At 45.2% G+C, this 22,622-nt stretch overlaps 1 protein-coding gene across 1 annotated transcript in view; it reads right to left on the bottom strand.

The window, feature by feature from the left end:
- LOC147620907 (large ribosomal subunit protein eL20z-like) overlaps positions 1-22,622 on the bottom strand; it is a 95,098-nt gene that overhangs the window by 34,726 nt on the left and 37,750 nt on the right. Inside the window, exon 4 of the mRNA XM_086825477.1 lies at positions 20,461-20,575. Coding sequence (XP_086681603.1) covers positions 20,461-20,575 — 115 coding nt within the window. The remainder of the gene's footprint in view (positions 1-20,460; positions 20,576-22,622) is intronic.

Raw genomic sequence — 22,622 nt, 5'->3', positions numbered from 1 at the left:
TGCGAGCAGGGGGGGAGTGCGGGAGCTTCAGCAAGGAGAAAACAACCCCATGGAGACATCACTTATCTTTTTAACTATTGGAAAAGGTCCAAAACTATGGAAAGAAAGCTTGGGACAACGTTTGCCCACTTGTTTCAATCTTTGTTTCATGATGCGCAGATAGACCCAATCCCCTTCCTCGAAGTGGACATCTCGTCTAGACTTATTTGCCTGTCTATGAACTCAATAATGGCCAGGCTCAGAATTGAGGGCCAAACTGGGTTGAGTACCAAACTCTGCGGAATGGACATACAGATCTTCTATGCTATCCAAGTCTTTTCCAGAGATTTTGAGAATGGTAGCTCCTGAATGGTCTGGATGCTGGTCTTTCTACTAAGAACATCTACTACTGGATTATGTTTACCAGGGATGTACTTGATCATTCCCTCAAACTGACGAAAGAGCTAACCTTGTCTAGTGTGTTGATCACTCCACTGGGCACTTGGCATCGTCGGGAGCCACTTAAGTGCTTGGTGGTCTATGTTGACTGTGAAAACTCGTCCATAGGAAACAGGTTTCAAATGTTTGAGTACTGAGTGTTGTTCTAGCTTCCCCTTGAAAGTCTTAGAAAGACGATAGGGAAACCTGCTAGGAGGTTATACCCCAGGGACCAAATCGATATGATGATCCTTAGGACGAGAGAGTGGGATATCGGATGGGAGATCATCCTTTAAAATGTCTGAATAAGAAAGGAGATCTGAAAATTGAGGGACTGAAGAAGAAGATGAGGCAGCTGTTATCGATGCGATAGAAGCTGTCTGAGCATAAATCAATGCTTCTTCCGCTCGTCGCACCTAGAGATGAGAAATCATAGGAATGCCAAGAATGCTCCTATCCCCACGAATCATATCAGACCTGAGAAAACCTTTAGAGATAATAAAGGTGTCTGTCCCCCAACAGACCTAAGAAAACCTTTAGAGATAATAAAGGTGTCCCTCCCCCCCCCCTCTCATATTGACGAAACCATTGGATTCCTAAGATCATGTCACACCCCAAAAGAGGAGAGACAATGAAATCTCAATGTAATGAGGCCTTTTGAACCAGAAAAGAAAACTGTTGTGCCCATTGAGATATGCGAGTGCGGAGACCAGGTGTAAAGCCGTCTACCTCCAAATGATAGGGCACTAAGATACAACTCATAATGGTAGCCAACTATGGAGAGATGGCATCCTCAAAACTGCCCATGTCAACTATGGAGAGATGGCATCCTCAAAACTGCCCATGTCAAAAAGGATTATGAACTAGCGACCCTTAGCAGAGCCATAAGCTCGGATCAAGCTTTTCTATGTGGTTGTAGTCTCACCCTCCTGCTTAGCATCAAGCACCACGGATGGCATGGGATGCATAGAAGGTAAGATCTGAACTACATTGGTGGTAGGAGGCGGGTCTAGAGGAGCGGGGGATACTGCAGCAATTGTGGCAAAAGGCTCTTTGGAAGCTTGCTCCGCTTTCCATTTTTGACAATCCAGGACAGAAAAAAACATCGATTTTCTAACTGATAGGCGGGTCTAGAGGAGCGGGGGATACTGCAGCAATTGTGGCAAAAGGCTCTTTGGAAGCTTGCTCCACTTTCCATTTTTGACAATCCAGGACAGAAAAAACATCGATTTTCTGACTGATACTTCCTTTGCTCCTCTGGAGGAAGATAGCCTCCAGTGATACCTGCTTTAGTCTTTTCCTCATGGGTTTTCTTAGGCTTGGGTTCCTTCCTCCCTAAACTAGAGCTAGGACTGTTGTCTGACTTAGTATCTTTAGAAGACGAATTACCCTTCCCCGGTTGGGGTTTGGTACTAGACTACGGTTGTTTAGGCTTACCTCCGTTCATTCTCATTTCTTCATTCTGAGCGAGAATCAAAGCTTGGTTATATGTACTGGGTTCAAAGTTACGAACTGTGAACCGGATATTAGGATCTAATCCACAAATGAATTGATCCATCTTGGCCTGCTGAGATAAACCTAATTGTTGTCTTAAAAATATAACCTTTCTGAAAAACTAAAGCACAGGTGACCTGTTCTGTCTGAGTCCATAGAACTCATCTGCCAGGCGGGGAGGGAGAAATCTCGTCTTTAGGTCATGAAGAAATGTATCCCAGCTGAAAGTTGTGACACCTGTGGTCTGGTCTGTATGAAGACTAGACCAATGCTGCCAGCAAGTGACTGCCTCACCTATAAGGTGGGGAGCCACTACGTGGACTCTATCTTGAGGATCTGTAATCCTAGCTAAAGGAAAATAAGTAGTAAATTGATGAATGAATTGATTAACTGCTAAATGATCACACTTACCATCATACTTACTAAAATTTGGTTGAGTTCGAATGACGGTAGTCGATGTCGCAGGCTGCTGGCTATTAGCACCTAAGGCTGGGGAAACTGAAGACAGGTGCCGATATCCCTTTGGTGCTCGAGTAACATAAGTTCTCGATCGAGCTCCCATTGGTGATCTCGAGCAGCGAGTTCAGCCTGACGCCAATCTCCTTCGGGCTTCCTCATAGTCCCGTTTATCTGCTTTTTCTTGTTGCTTTCTTGCTTTAACTTCAGCTTTTTCTTCTCTCCGTCGAACCTCGTCTTCTCTTCTTCGTTGTTCCATCTAAAAGAAGAGGGAGATGTAGTCGGGGGTTGCTGGAGGAGGAGGAGGACATCGTACTACTGTTGCCTCCAAGAGTTGGAGACGCTCCATAAGAAGCTGGTTTTGAGCTCTGAGTAGAGCTATGGTATCTGCGGTAGTCGGAAGAGCAAGGTCTCCTTCGGGAGAGCATCTTTCGGCTAATGTATACTCTCCTCTGTAAACATGATGCTGAAGTCGGTGGTCGTGCCGGAACGCAATCTAACCATCCAAGGATGCGCTAACGCTAGAATGAAGTGTGTGTGGACAAGCTGAATCTGATACCAATCTAACATGCAGCGGAAGTATTCGTAATTAAGGATCCTGTCACAAAAGTCTCACACCGCCTTCTGTATCCTGAGTTTTGCAAGTTTGGCAATCCACTTTTATGACTTCAAACTTTAAGAGGTTTAGAGAGAGAGAAAGAAAGAAAGCTGTATTAACGTCTACTAGAGGCCTAACTCGACCTATGAGACAAATCAATGTACAACTATCAATGTCTTCTGGATGTCCAGAAAAAAAAAAGGACAAAATGAACATGAAATAAACTGAGAGAGAGAGAGAGAGCTAAATTGTATACTGTATGGGGTCCCAAATTACCCACTGAAGGGGTCCCCTATCCCGTTACCGGAATAGTATTTGCTTTATTAATTTGAAGACACTAACTTTGGACTAACGATGAGCCTAAACGTAAGATCTCGAAGGACCATCAGTCGGGCTGAACTGTACACGGCTGTAGAAGCACCAATGATGACCGATCTCGAGCCTATGCACTCTTCCCATTGGAATGAGGGAAGGCTGCAAATCTGAGGCTGAGTTATGGGCTGATAGGGACTGTTTCTAAGCTGTGAATGAATGCTGAAATGAATATGAATGCTGACTTTCACCTTCACTAAAGTGAAGTAGCAAAGCGATGAAGATATGTATGCTGAAAACTGTATGTGTGCTGAAAACGCAAGGTACTGAATTGCTTCTACGCTGCATTTTGATGATGGATGAGTAAAGGCTTCATGCATTGATGCTCCTTGTGCTGTGGACTGAAAACGCTCAAGGCTAAGGTGATCTACTGCTGAATGATCAATCGCTTATGCTCCTTGTGCTGAAGGCTCCATCGGATATACAGTTTAGGAGATACGAGCCTCCAAACAGGAGTGTTTTTCAAAGTTTTTTTTTACAGAATATTAAATTCGTTTTTTTTTAACGCCTGATCTTCATGGCTCACGGCCTGATCTTTCATGGCTCCACGTTTGATGGCTGATTTATGAGATGATTTAAATGAGTGCTATGGAATGCTATTTATATGCACAAGTGCTGGTCGACTGGCATTTAATGCTGGTCGACTGTAGCATAAAATGCTGTGCGACTTGTTCATGTTAGATAATGATATTAAATGCTAGAAATTATGAAAAAAATGCCAGACAAATGCTAATAAATATCCTAAAAATACTAGATGCTATTTGTGATCTACGGCTAAATGATCAATCGCTTATGCTCCTTGTGCTGAAGGCTCCACGTTTGGCTGATTTATGAGATGATTTAAATGAGTGCTATGGAATGCTATTTATATGCACAAGTGCTGGTTGACTGGCATTTAATGCTGGTCGACTGTAGCATAAAGTGCTAAACAACTTGTTCATGTTAAATAATGATATTAAATGCTGAAAATTATTAAAAAAATGCCAGATAAATGCTAATAAATATCCTAAAAATACTAGATGCTATTTCAAGGCTTCTCCAATGGATGCATGATATGCAATGTGCAGAGTGTAGAGTGCTTTCTAATGCAAACCCTAAGGTTTCTACTCACTTTACATGCATGAATGAATCTCTTCAAGTGGGTTAAGGAACTTAACTGACTCACTCACTCACTATGGTTGAGGAATGACCTACGTAGCTCGTGCCTGACATATCCTGGACTGAGAATTACAATAGGGTCACGACGTACGACAAATATCATCCTAAAGGGTGCTAATACTGTACAATGTTGGGTCCTGCCGCGACATAGTTGCCCAGGGGAGGACGGACTGACGCCGGCCTTTTTTATGCGCTATTGGGACCTTTTGGGGCCAGGCCTCCGCAGGGGCTTTCAGCATGTTTTGGACACTGGGGTGATGCCGCAGAGCTTTTCAGAGGGCTTGATCTATCTTATCCCCAAGGGAGAGGGAGTATCAGATGATATTCGGCATTGGAGGCCTATTACGATCCTCAATACTGTCTATAAGGTCTTGGCAAAGGCCTTGAGTTTGAGGATCCAGCCCTTCCTGGGGGAGTTGATTCATGCTACTCAGACAGGATTTGTCAAGGAGCGCAGTATCCTTGACAACATCTTTACTTTCGGGGAGGCGACGGCCCGAGCTAGGTTTCTTGGCGAGGACTTGGTCGTGATGCTTCTCGATTTTGAGAAGGCATACGATAGAGTTGATTGGGGATTCTTAGAGGGCACTATGCTACGCCTGGGCTTTGAGCCAGGATGGATCAGAGGGGTGGCAGCTTTGTATTCCACAGCTCGCAGCCAGGTGCTGATTGCAGGAGGTCGGGGGCCGAGTTTTGAGCTGACCAGCTCAGTCCGTCAGGGGTGTCCTCTCGCCCCTTTCCTTTTTCTCTTCTTTGCGGAGGCTATGAGTATGTATTTGTCGGCAGAAGAGGTTGGTTTGAGAGGACTTCAGCTCCCAGTCCGGGGGGAGGATTTGCTTGATGCTGAGTTTGCAGACGACACGGGCTTATTTTTGCATGGCCAAGAGGCCAATCTTATTCGGGTAGAGCAGTCGCTCCAGGTTTTTAGTGCAGCTTCGGGAGCATTGATCAATTGGCGCAAGACAGTGGCCTTTTGGATCAGTAGTGCTCCCACTCCGGCATGGAGTCCGGACCCCGATTTTAGATGGATTCCTCCCGGCACAGCAGTGCGGTATTTGGGATGCCAGATTGGCCTCGATTTGTCACCTGAGCAGCAGATTGCCCCGCTTCTTCTGAGCATTCGGAAGAAGCTATTGTATTGGAGTACAGCTCGACTATCCTTGGCTGGGAGGGTGGTGGTGGCAAATCAGGTGCTGTTAGCGACTATGTGGTACATTACGTCTTGCTGGATTTTCTCGAGCTCTTGCATCAGCCAGGTACAGAGGCTGATCAGGAACTTTCTGTGGTCTGGGCGGGACGGTCAGCCAGCTCGGGCAAAGGTTGCATGGGCAGTTATTACACTTCCGCTGGCTCAGGGCGGTTTGGGCATTATAGATCCAGTCGATCAGAGTAGAGCCTTATTGGGGAAGCTTATTGTTCGGGGGTTGCTTCCAGGCGCTGAGCCTTGGAAAGAGCTCCTCTTGCAGCGACTGCAGGCCCGGGCGCCTCCTGCAGGGGGTACTTGGGCACCAGAGATTCGCTGGATCTTCATAGAGATGAGGAGGACAGGCCTCAGTAGAGGATGGGAGGACAGATTTGCTTTGAGTATCCTGAGAGCTTGGGAGCTGCTGAGACCGGGGCTCTCTCAGCGGCCTCCTTCTTGTGTTGAGGAGCGGGCCATGCAGCCGCTCATCTGGAGCCCAGCGGTTCGTACAGAGCAGGGTCATATGCTGGGTTCTCGGCCTCGTCTAGCCTGGGGACCTTTAGCGGCAGGCCCAGCTCGTAGTTTTGGAGACTGGCAGGCTTTCTGCAGTCTACCAGAGGAGACCCAGGTGGAGAGGCTGAGTCACTTCAGAGGGGGGTTGATTATGAGGGATGATATTCAGGAGGCACTTTCAGAGGAGTGGTTCACACCTCTCGAGCCAGTGGCCCCACGGTGGATGGGAGCCTTTACACAGTTGGAGATCCTGATTGCTGTCAGAGCTAGCACTGAGGATGGCAGATGCCTCTACTATGAGATTCAGGATGAGGGCAGACTCCAGAGAGTGGAGGTGGAGTCGCCTTTGGTTGCAGAGTGCACCTTTCAGAGGATTCGGGTAGTGGCTACCGCTTCTCGGAAGTGGCATATTGACCCCGACCCTGCTGACGTGCTCCCGGATTGGCGCATATGGGCATATGCCGCGCGCCTCTTGGCCCGGCTACAGTGGGACCCCGGAGAGTACGAGTGGCATGATCCTTATGCATCCCTTGAGGCCACAGAGATCACATTTTTCCAGTATACTGTTCGGCTGGGACGGCATATTTTGACGGCGAGGAGGACGGTTTCTCCAGCGGCAGCGGGGCATTGGCGATTGCAGGGACTATCACAGGAGTTCCTGGAGGATTTCTGGGCTCGGCTCTGGGCGAGTCGACAGGCCCGCAGGATCTCGGCTTTTCAGTGGCTGGTCGCCCACAGGGGCTCAGCAGTTGGCACTTGGCTTGTTTACAGCGGTCTTCCGGCGGCCTGCATCCGATGCGGCCACCCTATGGAGACACAGAGACACTGCCTTTGGGACTACCCTCAGGCACAGCAGATTTGGCTGCGGATGCTGCGTATTCTGGCCCCCCTCTCTCCAGAGGGTATGTTTACGTGGGGTGCCGCTGCTTGGTCGACTTCGTCAGGGCCTGCTATGGGCTATGAGATGGAGCAGGGCAGTCAGGCCATCAGATTTATTAGGGGCCAGCCTCGCCTGGTTCCGGCACCGGATTTTTCGTCCGCCAGCTGGACACAGGAGAGGGATTTACGATGGGAGCTCCTCAGCAGCCTCACCATCTGGTTCACCTGGAGGGCCCGGTGCTTTACGGCCTTTGAGGGGAGATTAGAGCCACCAGCAGAGACTGTTCGGGGGATTTGGCAGGAGTTGATCCACACCCTGCGAGGACAGTACGACCGCATCCGGGGAGACTCGGATGAGGCGATCTTACGGCGCCAGGCCTTTCATACCACTTGGCGCTGCGGCCCCTTCTACACCCTACACACGGGATCCCCCCGTTGGCACTACAGGCCACCTGTTTGGCTCTTTCCCCCCCCCATTGTATGATTTAGCCGCTCAGTCCTTTAGACTGATGCTTGTATTTTGCAGCACCTAGGGAGAGTCTCCCGGGCTGCCATGATGTATTCACTGCTCTTCTCTCTGTTAGGAGCAGGAGAGATCTCTTTTGTAGCCCTACGGGCGTTTTTTACATAACTAATGAAAGGATCTTTTCTCGGAAAAAAAAAAATACTGTACAATGTTGCACTGATGATGATGAGCCATCTTGTCACCATGCACTACAGTGCAGAGTGCATGTGACAAAGTGGCTAGGCATGCCTCATGCTTCAGGGCACATGTATCTATGTCTAATGCATCACCTTTTGTTCCTACAATGATGTCGGTCACAACGGTTGTTCCGATGGACATACATGCGGAAAAACATGTTTAGATGCAGTCTAATGCATCAAAGTCTCGTGACTTCAAAGCCAGAGACAAATCTATGAAGTTTGATGCATATCATGGAGAATATGATGCATCAAAGGCACTTGCTTTTATTGCCCAATTTGATATTGCTTTTAGTGATGAGGATTTCACTCGGAAATCCATGATCCAGCATGTAAGCATGTTCATGAAAGGTTCTGCTGCTCATTGGTGGCTTACGGAGAAGCTCTAACCGAATCCTGTTAGATCATGGGAAGAGTTCAAGGAGAGGTTCTATGCCCAGTTCTTGCCTCCCAATGCCTTGAATGAGATAACAACGAAGTGGTATTGTGTGAAGCAGAATAAGGGGAAAACGCATATGTGCAAAAGTTTTAGAAAGTGCTTTTGGACGTGTCTCCATTTATGCATGTCACAAAGGTGGAAAGGAAGAGAAGGTTTCCATCGGGATTGCAACTCGTGTACAAAGCGGTACTACAAATGTATCTTGGTCACACCTTACACCAACTAATCACAACTACCACTGTCATTGAGCAATTGGAAGTCAAGTTGAGTCGATCCAATTAAGGCTAAACTCTCATTCCAAGGCAAAGCGAGGGCTATCCAAAACCTGCAAAATAATGGACAGCCACCTAAAGGACCAAAAACAAGATAAAAATAGTCCAAAGGCTGAAAATAAGTCTACCAAGAAGCGTCCCTTCCAAGTGAGAGACTATGGTCTCACTCCGGATCAGAAAAAGCAGTACATGAGTGAGAGGAAATGCTTTACATGTGGTAGCACTAAGCATATTGCAAATGCATGCCCAAACAAGCAACAACATGATAATGCGAATGCATCAAAGCCCAATGTGCATATGGTTTCGGATGTGCAAGGCAACACTTCACATGATAGCAAAGACAAGGTCGTGTGTAAAGCTTGGAGACAACTCAAGGAGCAACCCGCTTTGTTTATGTTTGATGATGTTGCAGCTGAGAACTTCACATCTACAAAGATGGCAACTGCTTTGGGTATTGAAGAAAAAACAAGGGTCCTCAAATTAAAGCAAGGGCTACCTCTATTGGTAGAGAAGTGCAGGTTATGTCTATTATTGGCAAGTTGTGCATACAAATTCAAGGCTATGTGGATCATGAGGACTTTCTTGTAGTGCCTTTGAATGGTTGTGATGTATTGCTTGGAAGCCCTGGCACACACGCATTGATCCACGCAAGGCTTACAAGACCAACAGGATCACCTTCATGCACAAAGGCCGAGACCATGTAATTGATGCTGGTAAAGAGAGTGATACCATTCCCCTTGTATCTCATGTACAAATTAAGAAAGTAATGAAAAAGAGTGTTTTTGCGTACTTGATTTTTGTACAGGATCATGTTGAAGAAAATAATGTGCATGTAAACACTCTTAGTAATGATAGGCTGAAATTCTTGCAAGAGTACAATGATTGTTTTATTAATGAATTGCCACCCGTACGACCGGAAAATCATTGATCTCGTGCCAGGTAGCTCACCACCTAATAGGCCAGCCTATCGTGTCAGTGCATCCCAAAGAGAAGAGATAATGAAGCAGGTAAATGAGCTTCTTAAGAAGGGTTTGGTTCAACCAAAATCTTTCCCATGTTGTTCACTCATTCTCTTGGTTCAAAAGAAGGATGGCTCTTTTCATATGTGTGGATTATAGAGCTTTGAATAAGCTTTCCATTAAGAATCAGTTTTCCATTCCACGCATAGACGACATCCATGACAAGTTGGATGGATCGGCATGCTTTAGCCGAATTCATCTCAAGAGTGTGTATCATCAAGTGTGTGTGGTGCCTAATGATATACATAAAACTGCTTTCATGACAACATTTGGGCTTTATGAGTATTTTGTTATGCCTTTTGGTCTTACGAATGTCCCCGGATACATTCAATAGAATAATGGATCGCATGTTCCGTGCGCACAAGAAATTTACAAGTGTCTTCTTTGATGACATCCTAGTCTTCTTGTAGACCAAAGAAGAGCATACAACTCATTTGGCTATTGTTTTTGAAGAACTCCGTAAGCATAAACTTCTCATAAATGCAAAAAAGAGAGAGATATTCTTGTCAGAGATACACTATCTTGGACATATTGTGTCCAAAGATGGAGTGCGGATGATCCTCGAAAGATTTATGCAATTTGGAATTGGCTTGAATTGAGATCGCAGCATGAGATCCGTAGTTTTCTTACTATCGTAGGTTTATTTAGCACTTCGCATGGATTGCTTCTCCTTTGCATAACTTGACAAAGACGAAGACTACATTCAAATGGACTAATGTAGAGAGGGATGCATTCCTCAAATTGAGAGATGCAACTACACATGGTCCAATGTTGATCATTCCGGATTTGCAAAAGCCATTCAATGTGGAATGTGATGCATCTAGAAGTTGAATAGAAGCTATCCTTAATCAAGAGGGACATGTCGTGGCTTATAGGAGCCTTAGATTGCATGATGCAGAGCTCTCTTTTGGCATCTCTAAGAAAGAGCTCTTGGCTGTAATTTATGCATTAGACATTAAGGCACAGATCTACAAGAAAGGCCCCGTTTGAGATTGTTTACGGTAAGGTGGTTTTGCCACCCATCCTTCGCACAAACGATGAGATATTTACAGCCGATACGTATGTAAGAAACTTGGATACTGTCTTTGCTCAAGTGCCAACATCCATTGCAAGGTCACAAGACAAACATAAAAAGGCTGTCGACAAGCATAAAAGGCAATTTGATGTCAAAGAGAATGATTGGGTATTGCTGAAATTTGAGAAAGCAAGACTTGCAAAGAGGCCTGGCAAAGAGGATGCATACCCTAAGCTTGCAACCAAGTACTATGGGCCTTTTCGAGTGAGAGAGAAGATCAATGAAGTGGCTTTCAGGCTAGCATTGCCTAGTCATTGGCACATACACTGCTTTCCATGTGAGTCTTCTTCACAAGTATGTAAGACCGAAGCCCAACAAACCAATCATTGAGGATCCAGTGGATGAGCTTGAGGAGATTTTGCAGCCAGAACAGACTGTGTATGACAACAAACACAAGCTTGCTGCAAGCAAGTTGTTAGGCACTACCTTGTGAAGTTCAACAACTATCTTCCCCTTATGCTAAATCCGCACTAACTATCTTCCCCTTATGCTAAATCCGCACTAACTATCTTCCCCTTATGCTAAATCCGCACTTACTTCAAACATGTTTCAACTTGAAGGGCTGACCATGCATGTTTCAAGAAAAACTCTAGCATAGTTTGACAGCAAGTTGGGGTAGATTTTGGCATGAAACTTGTCACATGCATCCATCTTGAAACACAGGTGCCATGTGAGTTAAGGTAGTCAATATGCTTGTGTCGTGTGACTGTTAAATAGGACTAACGTTAGGGTAAAATTTGTAGCAAATCAGCATGGTGTAGAAATGGACAGGTTCAGGGCAGTTTTGACCAGTTTTGGGCAACGTAAGCATTTGCAGACCAGCCTGGCCAAGGGGACCAGTGTTAGTTGGACTAGATATTTTCTATAAATAGGACCCCTTACTCCCCATTCTACTCTTCCTTTACAAGATTTTGGAGAGAAGGTAGTAAGCAGCTCAACATGTATGAAGATTTTTTTCTAAATGTTTCAGCGTTTTAATGTATGGTAGATTAGGTTTAGAGACGCAATTTTTCTGCAGTCAATCGCTTTCCTCTCTTTCTTTTCTCAATATTTTCAAATTTGTGCGTTACAATGCTTCAAGCTCCAATTGCTATATTTGACACTGATATCAAAGCAAGTCGAGGTTGTCGAGGAGCAAGTTGTCTAGCCATGGATGGAAGTGAAAGGATTCTTCAACTGTTGCAAAAAGTGTGCTCAATGGGCTACTGCCTGTGGTTCAGCTGGCACCCACCCCTCCAACCATGGATATGATAAAATGCTTTGGATGTTGCAAGTTTTGAACGCCTAAGATGAGCAGTACCGTTGAGATTGCAAGAGATAAAGGAGCATGACGAATGCGGTAGAATGTCTTTTCTATCCAAATTGGCAAGCTACCTAGACCAAGGAAGCTGCGCTTATAGATTCAGATAGAGCACAAAGGTGGTTGATTTACCAGGGGTTAAAACTCAGCAAGCGGGGGTGTTGATGGACATGATTTCAAGGCGTGGAAGTTTTATGAGAGTTTCAAGTGAATTCGCAAGAGGAGCTGGTTTCAGTTTTGAAGAGTCTTTAGATGTTTAGTCTGCAGTATGCACAAAAAAAATAGCAAGTTTTTTTAACACATACCTTTCTTCGACCTCTTCTTCTCTACCTACCGACTTGCTCGTTCACGAGGTATGCTCTGATACCACTGTCAAATCCCCACGGATCCCCTCGTGATCGATCTTGGTTCAAAACTCGAATCCTGCAAACAAACGAACAAACAAACAACAAAGGCAGTGCAGGCCTTACTCACCTCCCAACCATGACAGCCGTGGGCAAGCCCACAGTCTTGGCTGTCCCCACCGAGCCACGAGCTGAGCTAACTAGGTTGACATATCGACCAATCTCCTCCTTGCGACGTCCCATACCGCCACAAAGCTGCCCTCGCGGGCCTCGAGATTGCTGCCGACCTCGGCTGCATAAAGCAGGTGCACGTCTGCACTTGATCCAGGCTCCAAGACCATAGAGCTCTCACAAACTCGCGAGACTCTCTATATCCCAATAACTAACCTTGGCCACCCTTTTATAGACTCTTGGCCGGTCATCGGGCGTCCACACTTGGTCGCCCGCCCGTCCATACTTGGGTGCCCGCCCGTTAGTTTATCCCTAACTCAGCTCGTCAATCAGCCTGCCTAGTTCCAAGCTTCCCCAAGCCTCGAAACTAGTCTTGCATGCGTATAGCACACGGCAGATACACATTGTGCACATGACATTACGGAATCCATGTTTGTGTGACCTTCTGCTAGTGAAGGACCCTACCTCGTTTGAACGATGGCATTTGATCAATGCTACAAATGGGCCATTAACCTTGACAACAAAATGCAAGAAATAGAATCCAATGAACTAAAGAAATCTTACCAAGGATCTTGACAAGCGAGGCCAAAACAAAGCACAAGGGAACGGCAATTGACAATGTGACCATAGAAGAGCACAGTGCTTCGCTAGTTGCAGTAATGCAACAACAGTTGCCGATCGATTCTGAGTGGGAATTGCAAAATGACTCATCAATGTCCCCACAAAGTGCAATGATCTGGTATGCAGTGTGTCAACACACTCACATGGGACAGCAATTGTATGTTGTCAATGCAAATACAGTAACTTAATTGAACACAATGCTAATCAATGCACTTAAATACACTAAGATTTGATGGACACTTGTTTAAATACAAGAAGTAAATTGCTGAATTGACAAGAGACACACAATGAGCTGAAACGGCCGACCCCTCCCTCAAATAAAGTATATTGATCTTAGGAGAATCAAGTACATAGTGTCATGGGAATTTCTGACCAGATTTCCATACCAATGCATATGAATACAGTATTGCAAACAAGTGGTTGTCGATGTAGACTTGCAACCCACACTACCCTCTCAAGTGTCCATGTTCCCTACCATCTGCTCTCTACTGTTGCACCAACACATGGTAGCAACAATCTGCAAGAGAGCACGTAGGACAAGAGAACACTACACAAGGTATGTGATCTTGTAATCCGGTTTCTCCCTCCTGCTACTTTCTCCCATATTTAAGCATAAAAGCTTACCAATAGCAAGTAGAGTCGATGACAACGGAAGTCTTCACGATAGAAGTCCTTGGAGTGTTGAGATCTTTGATTTGTCGCCTTTCTTCGTGACAAAAGTCTTCAAGAGGATGAAGGGAACCTTGGGAAAGCTTCCCCTATGGTTCAACTTGAGAAAGGAAGGCTGAAATTAGGGCTTTCAGCAAAAAGACCAGAAATAATAGCAAAAATGAGAGCTATTTTGCTGAATTTCAATCATTGGGAGTGAGTAGGAGAGTGATTAGCACTTGGAAACACTCTTGGAAGCTTGGAAAACACCCTCGCAAGTTGGGTATGGCTATGGAGAGCTTGGAAATGGAGAGAGATGGTGAAAAAACAAAGTTTTCAGCCTCCAAAAATCTTCATGACGAGAAAACACGAATTTTCTCTTAATAAGTAAGTGAATTGGGGTCCAATCAAGTGAAGGGACATGGAGAGATGCCCATTTATGAGTAAAAGGGGAGGATCAGGTCTTGGACATTGAGTCTTGTCCGCCTCGGGACTTAAGTGAGTGTGAACTTGGAAACGGTCATAATTTATAAGTGACTTTTGGGCGCCCAAACTTTAATGAAGTGGGAACGCACTCACTTATAAATATTGGCTAAGTCCTAAGGGCTATTTGAGCCTAGATTAGGTAATACTTACCACTTGTTCACATGCCACACAACCATGTCAGCAGATAGTCTCACACGCACAGTTCACAGGCGGGCATCCCCTTACCCGGAACTACACATTGGTCAAGCAAGCATGAAAACAGCATGCAATTTCAATTGCAAGCAAGCACATAAAGATGCTATGCAATGCAATGCAGCATTGGTATGGACAATCCCCGTTCATGAGACTATACCAAAATAGACGTGCTTCAGGCAAGTACACGAGGTACCAGACCCAATGGAACACCAATCCACCAAGCATTTTTGGGCATGTACACGGAGGCACAAGTCCCAAAAACGGAAAGCCAAGTCTATAGTATCACATGAGTGGCATCAATCCCCAGCATAAACAACTGCCATGGACACCAATCCAATGTACATACATGATAAGAAAGCACGGGTGGACCAATTGGGTGGCCAAATGGTGACATCTCCCCCCGGCTTCTAAACAGTTGTCCGCAACTAAAAAGCATCCAAATATGTCCGAAGCACATGCGGGCAATCTTTGAAGAACTCTTCATAACAATCTACTCTGGCTGCAAGATCTCCTCCAGCTCATCCACTTCCTGGTGGATCCTCAATGACCATTTCACTGGGCTCCGGCCCTACATACTTGCGAAGGAGACTCCCATGAAAAACATTGTGTATGTGCCAATGACTAGGTAATGCCAATCTGAAAGCCACTTCATTGATCTTCTCGATCACTCGAAAAGGTAATGACTAGGTAATGCCAATCTGAAAGCCACTTCATTGATCTTCTCGATCACTCGAAAAGGTAATGACTAGGTAATGCCAATCTGAAAGCCACTTCATTGATCTTCTCGATCACTCGAAAAGGCCCATAGTACCTGGTTGCAAGCTTAGGATATGCACCCTCTTTGCCAAGCCTCTTTGCAAGTCTTGCTTTCTTAAATTTCAGCAATACCCAATCACTCTCTTTAACATCCAATTGCCTTCTATGCTTGTCTTGTGACCTTGCAATGGCTGTCCGCACTTGAGCAAAAGCAATATCCAAGTCTCTTACATACTCATCAGCTCTTGCAAATATCTCATCCTTTGTGCGAAGGATGGGTGGCAAAACCACCTTACCATAAACAATCTCAAACAGGGCCTTTCTCGTAGATGCATGCACGGTGTTGTTGTATGCAAATTCCACAAGCGGTAAGTACTTCTCCCAAGAAGACTTCTGATCCGCCACATAACATTTCAAGAGATCCAACACGGCTGAATTTGCAGCCTCACTTTGCCCATCTGTTTGATGGTGATAAGCTGATGAGAAGTCAAATTTGGTGCCAAACCCATATTATCAAATAAGGTCCGCCAAAAGAGACTTGTAGTCCTGGGATCTCTATCCCCCACAATGGACTTCGGCATTCCATGATGTTTGAACACTTATGCAAGATATATTTTAACCATATGCTCAGCTTTGATGGTCTTTTTGACCGGAAAGAAATGAGCTTGCTTGCTAAACCTGTCCACAATTGTCCAAATTGCATCATTACCCTATTGGGTACGTGGCAAGTCCATAATGAAATCCATTGTAATACTTTCCCATGGCTGCGTGGAACTAGGCAATGGCTGAAGCAAACCTGGTGCCTTTGGCCTATCAAATTTGGCTTTTTGACAGGTGATACATGCACGTACATGTGTCTCTACGTCCTTCCGCATACCTGGCCAAAAGAAATACCACTCAATCATGTGCGTAGTAGGCATTATGCCTCTATGACCAGCATATGGAGGAGCATGGCACTCATCCAAAACCTTTTGCCTCATGTCAGACACCACACATAGGCAATTATCTTTCATGAGATAACCCTCTTTGATCACATATGAGGCATGTGCATGACCAGCCATTAAATCAGCCCAAGTAGTGGCAAAATCAGCATCCGTATGATACAAATCACGCATGGTAGACAAGGCCCCATGAGAGGCGACCGAGATAGCTGCTACATACGGCTTTCGCGACAATGCATCGGCCACTACATTCGTCTTTCCCGGGGTGTACACGATCTGAAAACGAAACATAGAGAGGAAATCGGCCATCCTCATATGCTTCTCTGACAACTTAGTTTGAGTAAGAAAATACCTCAAAACTCTGGTGATCTGTCTTCACAGTGAAATCAGCCCCAAGAAGGTAATGTTTCCATATAGTAAGTGCATGAATTACAGACAAGAGCTCTTTCTCATAAATGCCAAGAGATAGCTCTGCATCATGCAGTCTACGACTCTCATAAGCCACCGCATGTCCCTCTTGATTAAGGACAGCTCCTATGCAATTTCCAGATGCATCACATTCCACACAAAAAGGCCTTTGCAAATCCGGAATGATCAACACTGGACCATGAGTAGTTGCATCTTTAAATTTGAGAAATGCATCTCTCTCTACATTAGTCCATTTGAACACGGCCTTCGTCTTTGTCAAATTATGTAAAGAAGAAGCAATCCATGCAAAGTGCCTAATGAACCTGCGGTAGTAAGAGTACATAATCCAAAAAAACTACGGATCTCATGCACCGAACTCAATTCGGGCCAATCCCGAATTGCATCAATCTTTGCAGGATCCATCCGCACTCCATCTTTGGACACAATATGCCCAAGATAATGTCTCTCTGACAAGAAGAAGTCACTCTTCTTTGCATTTAAGAAAAGTTTATGCTTATCGAGCTCTTCCAAAACAATAGCCAAATGAGCTTTATGCTCTTCTTCGGTCTTCGAGAAGACTAGGATGTCATCAAAGAAGACACTTGTAAATTTCCTGTACCCACGGAATATGCAATCCATCATTCTATTGAATGTAGCCGGGGCATTTGTAAGACCAAAAGGCATAACAAGATACTCATAAAGCCCAAATGTTGTCCTAAATGTAGTTTTGTGTACATCTTCAGACACTACACGCACTTGATGATACCCACTCTTGAGATAACACTACACAGGGTATGGGAACATGGAGTCCTGCTCCTCCCTGATGCTACTTGCTTCCATATTTAAGCATCAAAGCTTACTAGTTGCAAGTAGAGTCGAAGATAGTGGAAGTCTTCGCGATGGAAGCATTTGGAGTGTTGAAATCTTCAAGCTGTGGCGATCCTTTGCGACAAAAGCCTTCAAGAGGATGAAGGGAACCCTAGGAAAGCTTCCCCTATGAGAAAGGAAGGCTGAAATTAGGATTTTCAGCAAAAAGACAAGAAATTACAGCAAATATAAGAGCTGTTTTGCTGAATTTAGTCATTCGGAGTGTGTGGGAGAGTGAACACCACCTGGAAACACTCTTGGAAGCTTGAAAAATACACTAGCAAGCTTGGATTTGGAGTTGGGAAGGAGAGAGTGCATAAAATACTGCCAAAAATCCTCACGAAGGGGAGAAACAGCTTCTAGAGAGAGAGAGGGAAGAGAGATGATGAGATGTCCACCTTGGGCATTGAGTTTTGTCCACCTCGTGTACACACTCACTTGTAAATTAATACTCTAAGGCTAGGTTTCTGACCAATATTTACCACTTGTCACATGCCACATAGCCATGAAAGCAGATAGTTTTGACACGCACGGTTCACAGGCGGGCGTCCCCTTACCCGGAACTACACATTGGTCGGGCAAGCATGAAAACAACTTGCAAATTCAATTGCAAGTAAGCACATAAAGATGCTATGCAATCAATGCAGCATTGGTATGGACAATACCCGTTCATGAGACTACCAAAATAGACGTGCACCTGGCAAGAAGACGAGGTACCAAACCCAATGGAACACCAATCCTCGAGGAATTTCTGGGCATGTACACACAGGCACACAAGTCCCAATGGAAAGCCAAGTCCATAGTATCACATGAGTGGCATCAAGCCTGGCATATACAACTGCCATGGACGCCAGTCCAATGTACATACATAATGAGAAAGCACGGGTGGACCATTTGGGTGGCCAAATGGTGACAGATACCTCTCCTCTATTGTAACTATTGCAAACAGCACGGTGACCGTGAGACATTGGGATGCGAACATCATCGCATTTCACTAGCTCGGGTCTAAACCCAATAACTTTTCTTGACCCATTGCCAACAATCAGCATTGTCAGCTCCCCTTATGCAATTAAATCTGGAGCTTTGGAAACTTCTAAGTTGTAACCACCACTAGAAGTCTATGGTCTCTTGATCTCCATTTTTGGAGTTGCCACCAACCCTGGGCTCTAAACATCTAAGACTCTTCAAAACTGAAACCAGCTCCTCTTGCGAATTCACTTGAAACTCTCATAAAACTTCCACGCCTTGAAATCATGTCTATCAACACCCCCACTTGCTAAGTTTTAACCCCTGGTAAATCAAAAACCTTTGTGCTCTATCTGAATCTATAAGCGCAGCTTCCTTGGTCTAGGTAGCTTGCCAATCTGGATAGAAAAGACATTCTACCGCATTCGTCATGCTCCTTCCAATCTCAACGGTACTGCTCATCTCAAGCGTTCAAAACTTGCAACATACAAAGCATTTTATCATATCCATGGTTGGAGGGGTGGGTGCCAGCTGAACCACAGGCAGCAGCCCACTGAGCACACTTTTTGCAACAGCTGAAGAATCCTTTCACTTCCATCCATGGCTAGACAACTTGCTCCTCGACAACCTCGACTTGCTCTGATATCAGTGTCAAATATAGCAATTGGAACTTGAAGCACTGTAACGCACAAATTTGAAAATATTGAGAAAAGAATGAGAGGAAAGCGATTGACTGCAGAAAAATTGCTTCTCTAAACCTAATCTACCATACATTAAAACACTGAAACATTTACAAAAAAATCTTCCTACATGTTGAACTGCTTACTACCTTCTCTCCAAAATCTTGTAAAGGAAGAGTAGAATGGGGAGTAAGGGGTCCTATTTATAGAAAATATCTAGTCCAACTAACACTGGTCTCCTTGGCCAGGCTGGTCTGCAAATGCTTACGTTGCCCAAAACTGGTCAAAACTGCCCTGAACCTGTCCATTTCTACACCATGCTGATTTGCTACAAATTTTACCCTAACGTTAGTCCTATTTAATAGTCACACGACACACGCATACTGACTACCTTAACTCACATGGCACCTGTGTTTCAAGATGGATGCATGTGACAAGTTTCATGCCAAAATCTACCCCAACTTGCTGTCAAACTATGCTAGAGGTTTTCTTGAAACATGTCATGATCAGCCCTTCAAGTTGAAAGGGTACAAGGCCTGACAAGTCACCTCCCCGAAGAAGGTTAAGGCATCCTTCAAAAAGACAGTTTAAACGTTACATTATTCCCTCCGTTTTGTTTCTCCTACTGCAACAAGCTACATAAGCTTGTTTTTATTGATTTCATCAAGGTATAACTTATAAGCAATTTGCAAAAACTGCAACGCCTTCTCCAAATGCTCAACCTTTAAAGCTGAAACATATGAGGCAGATGACATGCAGCGAACTAATAGCTTCCAAACTCACATTAATGCAAGACTCCTGCCCATAAGCCCACCGTACACCCATGACACGTATTCAATGCAAGGGCTACACACAAGCTTGTATCTTGTAGCCATTAATTTCCTCTTGAGAGTAAAGAACAAAATAGCACAAGTGCGTTGTTAACTGCACCCCTCCCGGGCCCTCCCACACCCCCACAACACACACACAAACATGCACACTGCAACAGCCATGGTGAGTTGGTTGCAAGTTAATAGTTCATAGACAGCATTGTTTTAGCTTTCAAACTCACATCAATGCAACAGGACTCATCTTACAAGCCCTTGTCCTTGAGCAATCACATAAATTCCTAATTAAAAAAGAATGGGCCACAACTGCACCAAAAAAAGTCCACCCTCGGTGTGATTCGGGCTTGAACATGTACCTCGTTCCCAAGCCCATGCCATAGCCACTTAAGGCAAAGCCCACTGATACTACCCACCTCTTTAAGAGGCTATTATCTTGTCCTTAATATCAAATGTGTGATATTACATAAGCTTCATGGAAAAAGCACACTGACAAGTTACATAGTTGAAATGAACAGTTGAAGTTTCTTCCTGTCCTCTTCCTTGCCAATTTTTATTACAGGATGTAAAAGTTGAGCATGTGATTAAAGAAACAACATGAGGACATGATACTCAATATGCTAATAGAAAGAATAACTCAAAAAAAGCACTGGAAAAGTCAATTGAAGGTTCTTACAGCTATAGTGCAGCAAACAAGGCCGATCCGCTCTCTAGGATCATGTCTTGTGCATACAAGTAGGAATACTCCAACATACCATGGAATACTAGCTAAAAACCATCCAATGATAAACCTGCCATTGCCAAAGCATCAAATTAAAACTAAAAAGAAGATAATAATAACAAACACTCTGATTAGTTATTCACACAATGATATTCAGTCTTATATAAACAAATGGTATAGAACTACTAGCACTGTGCAAGTACTACAAGGAGAAGAGTAGAAAAATACATTCAGACACAAGCACACACAAGTAGTCCTAACCCTAATCTGTGTGTTATGTACACTAAACGAAAGTACAAGAATGATCTGAAAATATGAAAGATGATCAGAAAGTGATCTCCCTAAACCTCAGTCTAAGATTTTCTGTAGAGTCCTGTCCCTTGGCAAAAAAGGTTGGCTGCAGATCAGATTCCAGCTCTCCCAATTCCCCTCTGAACTTGCGCTTCAGTGGGTAAAGCTCCAGAAATATAAGAGGCAGAAATAAAGGCCCAAACACCCTTTTTATAGGAGTAGGGCTGGGCTGGTCATCCTGTAGCGCTGGTCGCTGGTCGGCCTGGCCTGACTGCTGTACAACCTGCCCCAAGGCTGCCTGACAGCTGCCAAACTGCGATGCGCACCTGTCCTGTCCTTTTTTCCCCTGCCCAAGCCTTGTGCACTGTTGTTTAGCCTGCATACTGACCTTGTGGAGGTGTTTGAAATTCTCCAGCATGCCTCAACCCAGATGCACATGGGCAAGGTCTTCTACTAGAGCTGCCAAAAGGGCAAGTTCTGGGCGGAGTTTGGGCCAGTTTGGGTAGCGTTTTTTGGGCACCTAGACACAGGCACCCATGAACATGTCACGACCCTTTGTTTTTCTCTGGACAAGATGCAGATGTGCACGGGGACATGGTGGACAGTGTGAATGGCATCAGGTTGGAGTCAAAAAGGGAGCCCATGTGTGAAAGGGGGCAAAGAAATTTTAGCTTAAAGGGTTTAAAAACCTTTAAAATCATTTAAAAGTCTTTCATTAAAAAAAACGTGGCCCTTATGCTATTTTGGGGCCACGTGTGCTTTTTGGGGGAAGGAGGAAGGCTGGCGGGCAGCGCATGAGAGAGGAGAGCTTTTCTGGAAACAGGGCGCATACAGGCTGCTGGATTCTGAAGGAGCCTTTCTCTGTCCCGACTGATGGCCTGAACCTCCACGTGGATGGACTGCACATGGGCTGGACAGAGGGACAGAGTTGAGCTGCAGGCAGGCGGACTGTTTACAGGTGGCATACGGGGGCTGAACAGCATGTGGAGGTTCTCCCTCTCTAGCTACAAGTCGGGCCAGCAGACGGGGGTGCTTCTTCTTTGACGGCTGGTCACCAAGGAGCGCAGGTGGGCAGATTGCAGGGCAGCGCACAGCTCAGCAAGCTCACCCACTCTTTATCTCCCTTTTTGGAAAGCTGGCAGACTGCAGCGCTCTCTCTCTCTCTCTCTCTCTCTCTCTAGCTCTTGGAGGATGCGTTTTCTTTCTCTCTCCAGGCGGCTGGCTGGTCTGCAGAAAAGTACAGCCTTGGATTCCATGTGGTCAGGACTGTTGGCCGACCGGATTGTTCAAGCCCTTGTAGAGGGTGGCAAGTTGCAGGAGAAACAGTAGTGGGAGGGCTGAAGCTGTGGCCCATGCTCTTTTCTCTCTCTCTCCCGCTTGGTGCACAGGAGGGTTAGACTGCAGGCGCTCAAGGTTGCGTGCTCTTCTCCTGAGTGGAAAGGGGCTGGTTTCTCTTGATACAAAGGTGGACAGAGGTTGGTTATTCATGAACATAGACATCATGTCGATGGCGTTCATCTGATGGAACTTTCAGCTTTTCTATGCTTTGATTCGGGACTGTTTTGGGACAGTTTATGGGCTGTTTTTGTTTGGTTGCAAATTCAGCTATGTGCTTGGGTTTTTAACTGCAAGTACAGGTCTTGTGGTTATGTTTCTTGGCATGGGAGTGATGCAAGCTCGCATGGCTGCGTGCTCATGGAGAAGATTGCTTTCTTCCTGCTAGAAAGGAACAGAGGGACCTACAGCTATGGGCATCTCTATGTTGCCAGATGTTTCATGAGGGAACAGGTAACTAGATGTATGGGAAACAGGACAAAAGTTTCAAA

The sequence above is a fragment of the Cibotium barometz genome, chromosome 31 (genome assembly GCF_041138505.1).
Source record: "Cibotium barometz isolate CiBa-2024 chromosome 31, ASM4113850v1, whole genome shotgun sequence".
Classification (NCBI taxonomy): Eukaryota; Viridiplantae; Streptophyta; class Polypodiopsida; order Cyatheales; family Cibotiaceae; genus Cibotium; species Cibotium barometz.
The sequence above is the reverse complement of the archived record's forward strand: the minus strand, read 5'-3'. Positions and strand labels throughout refer to the sequence as shown.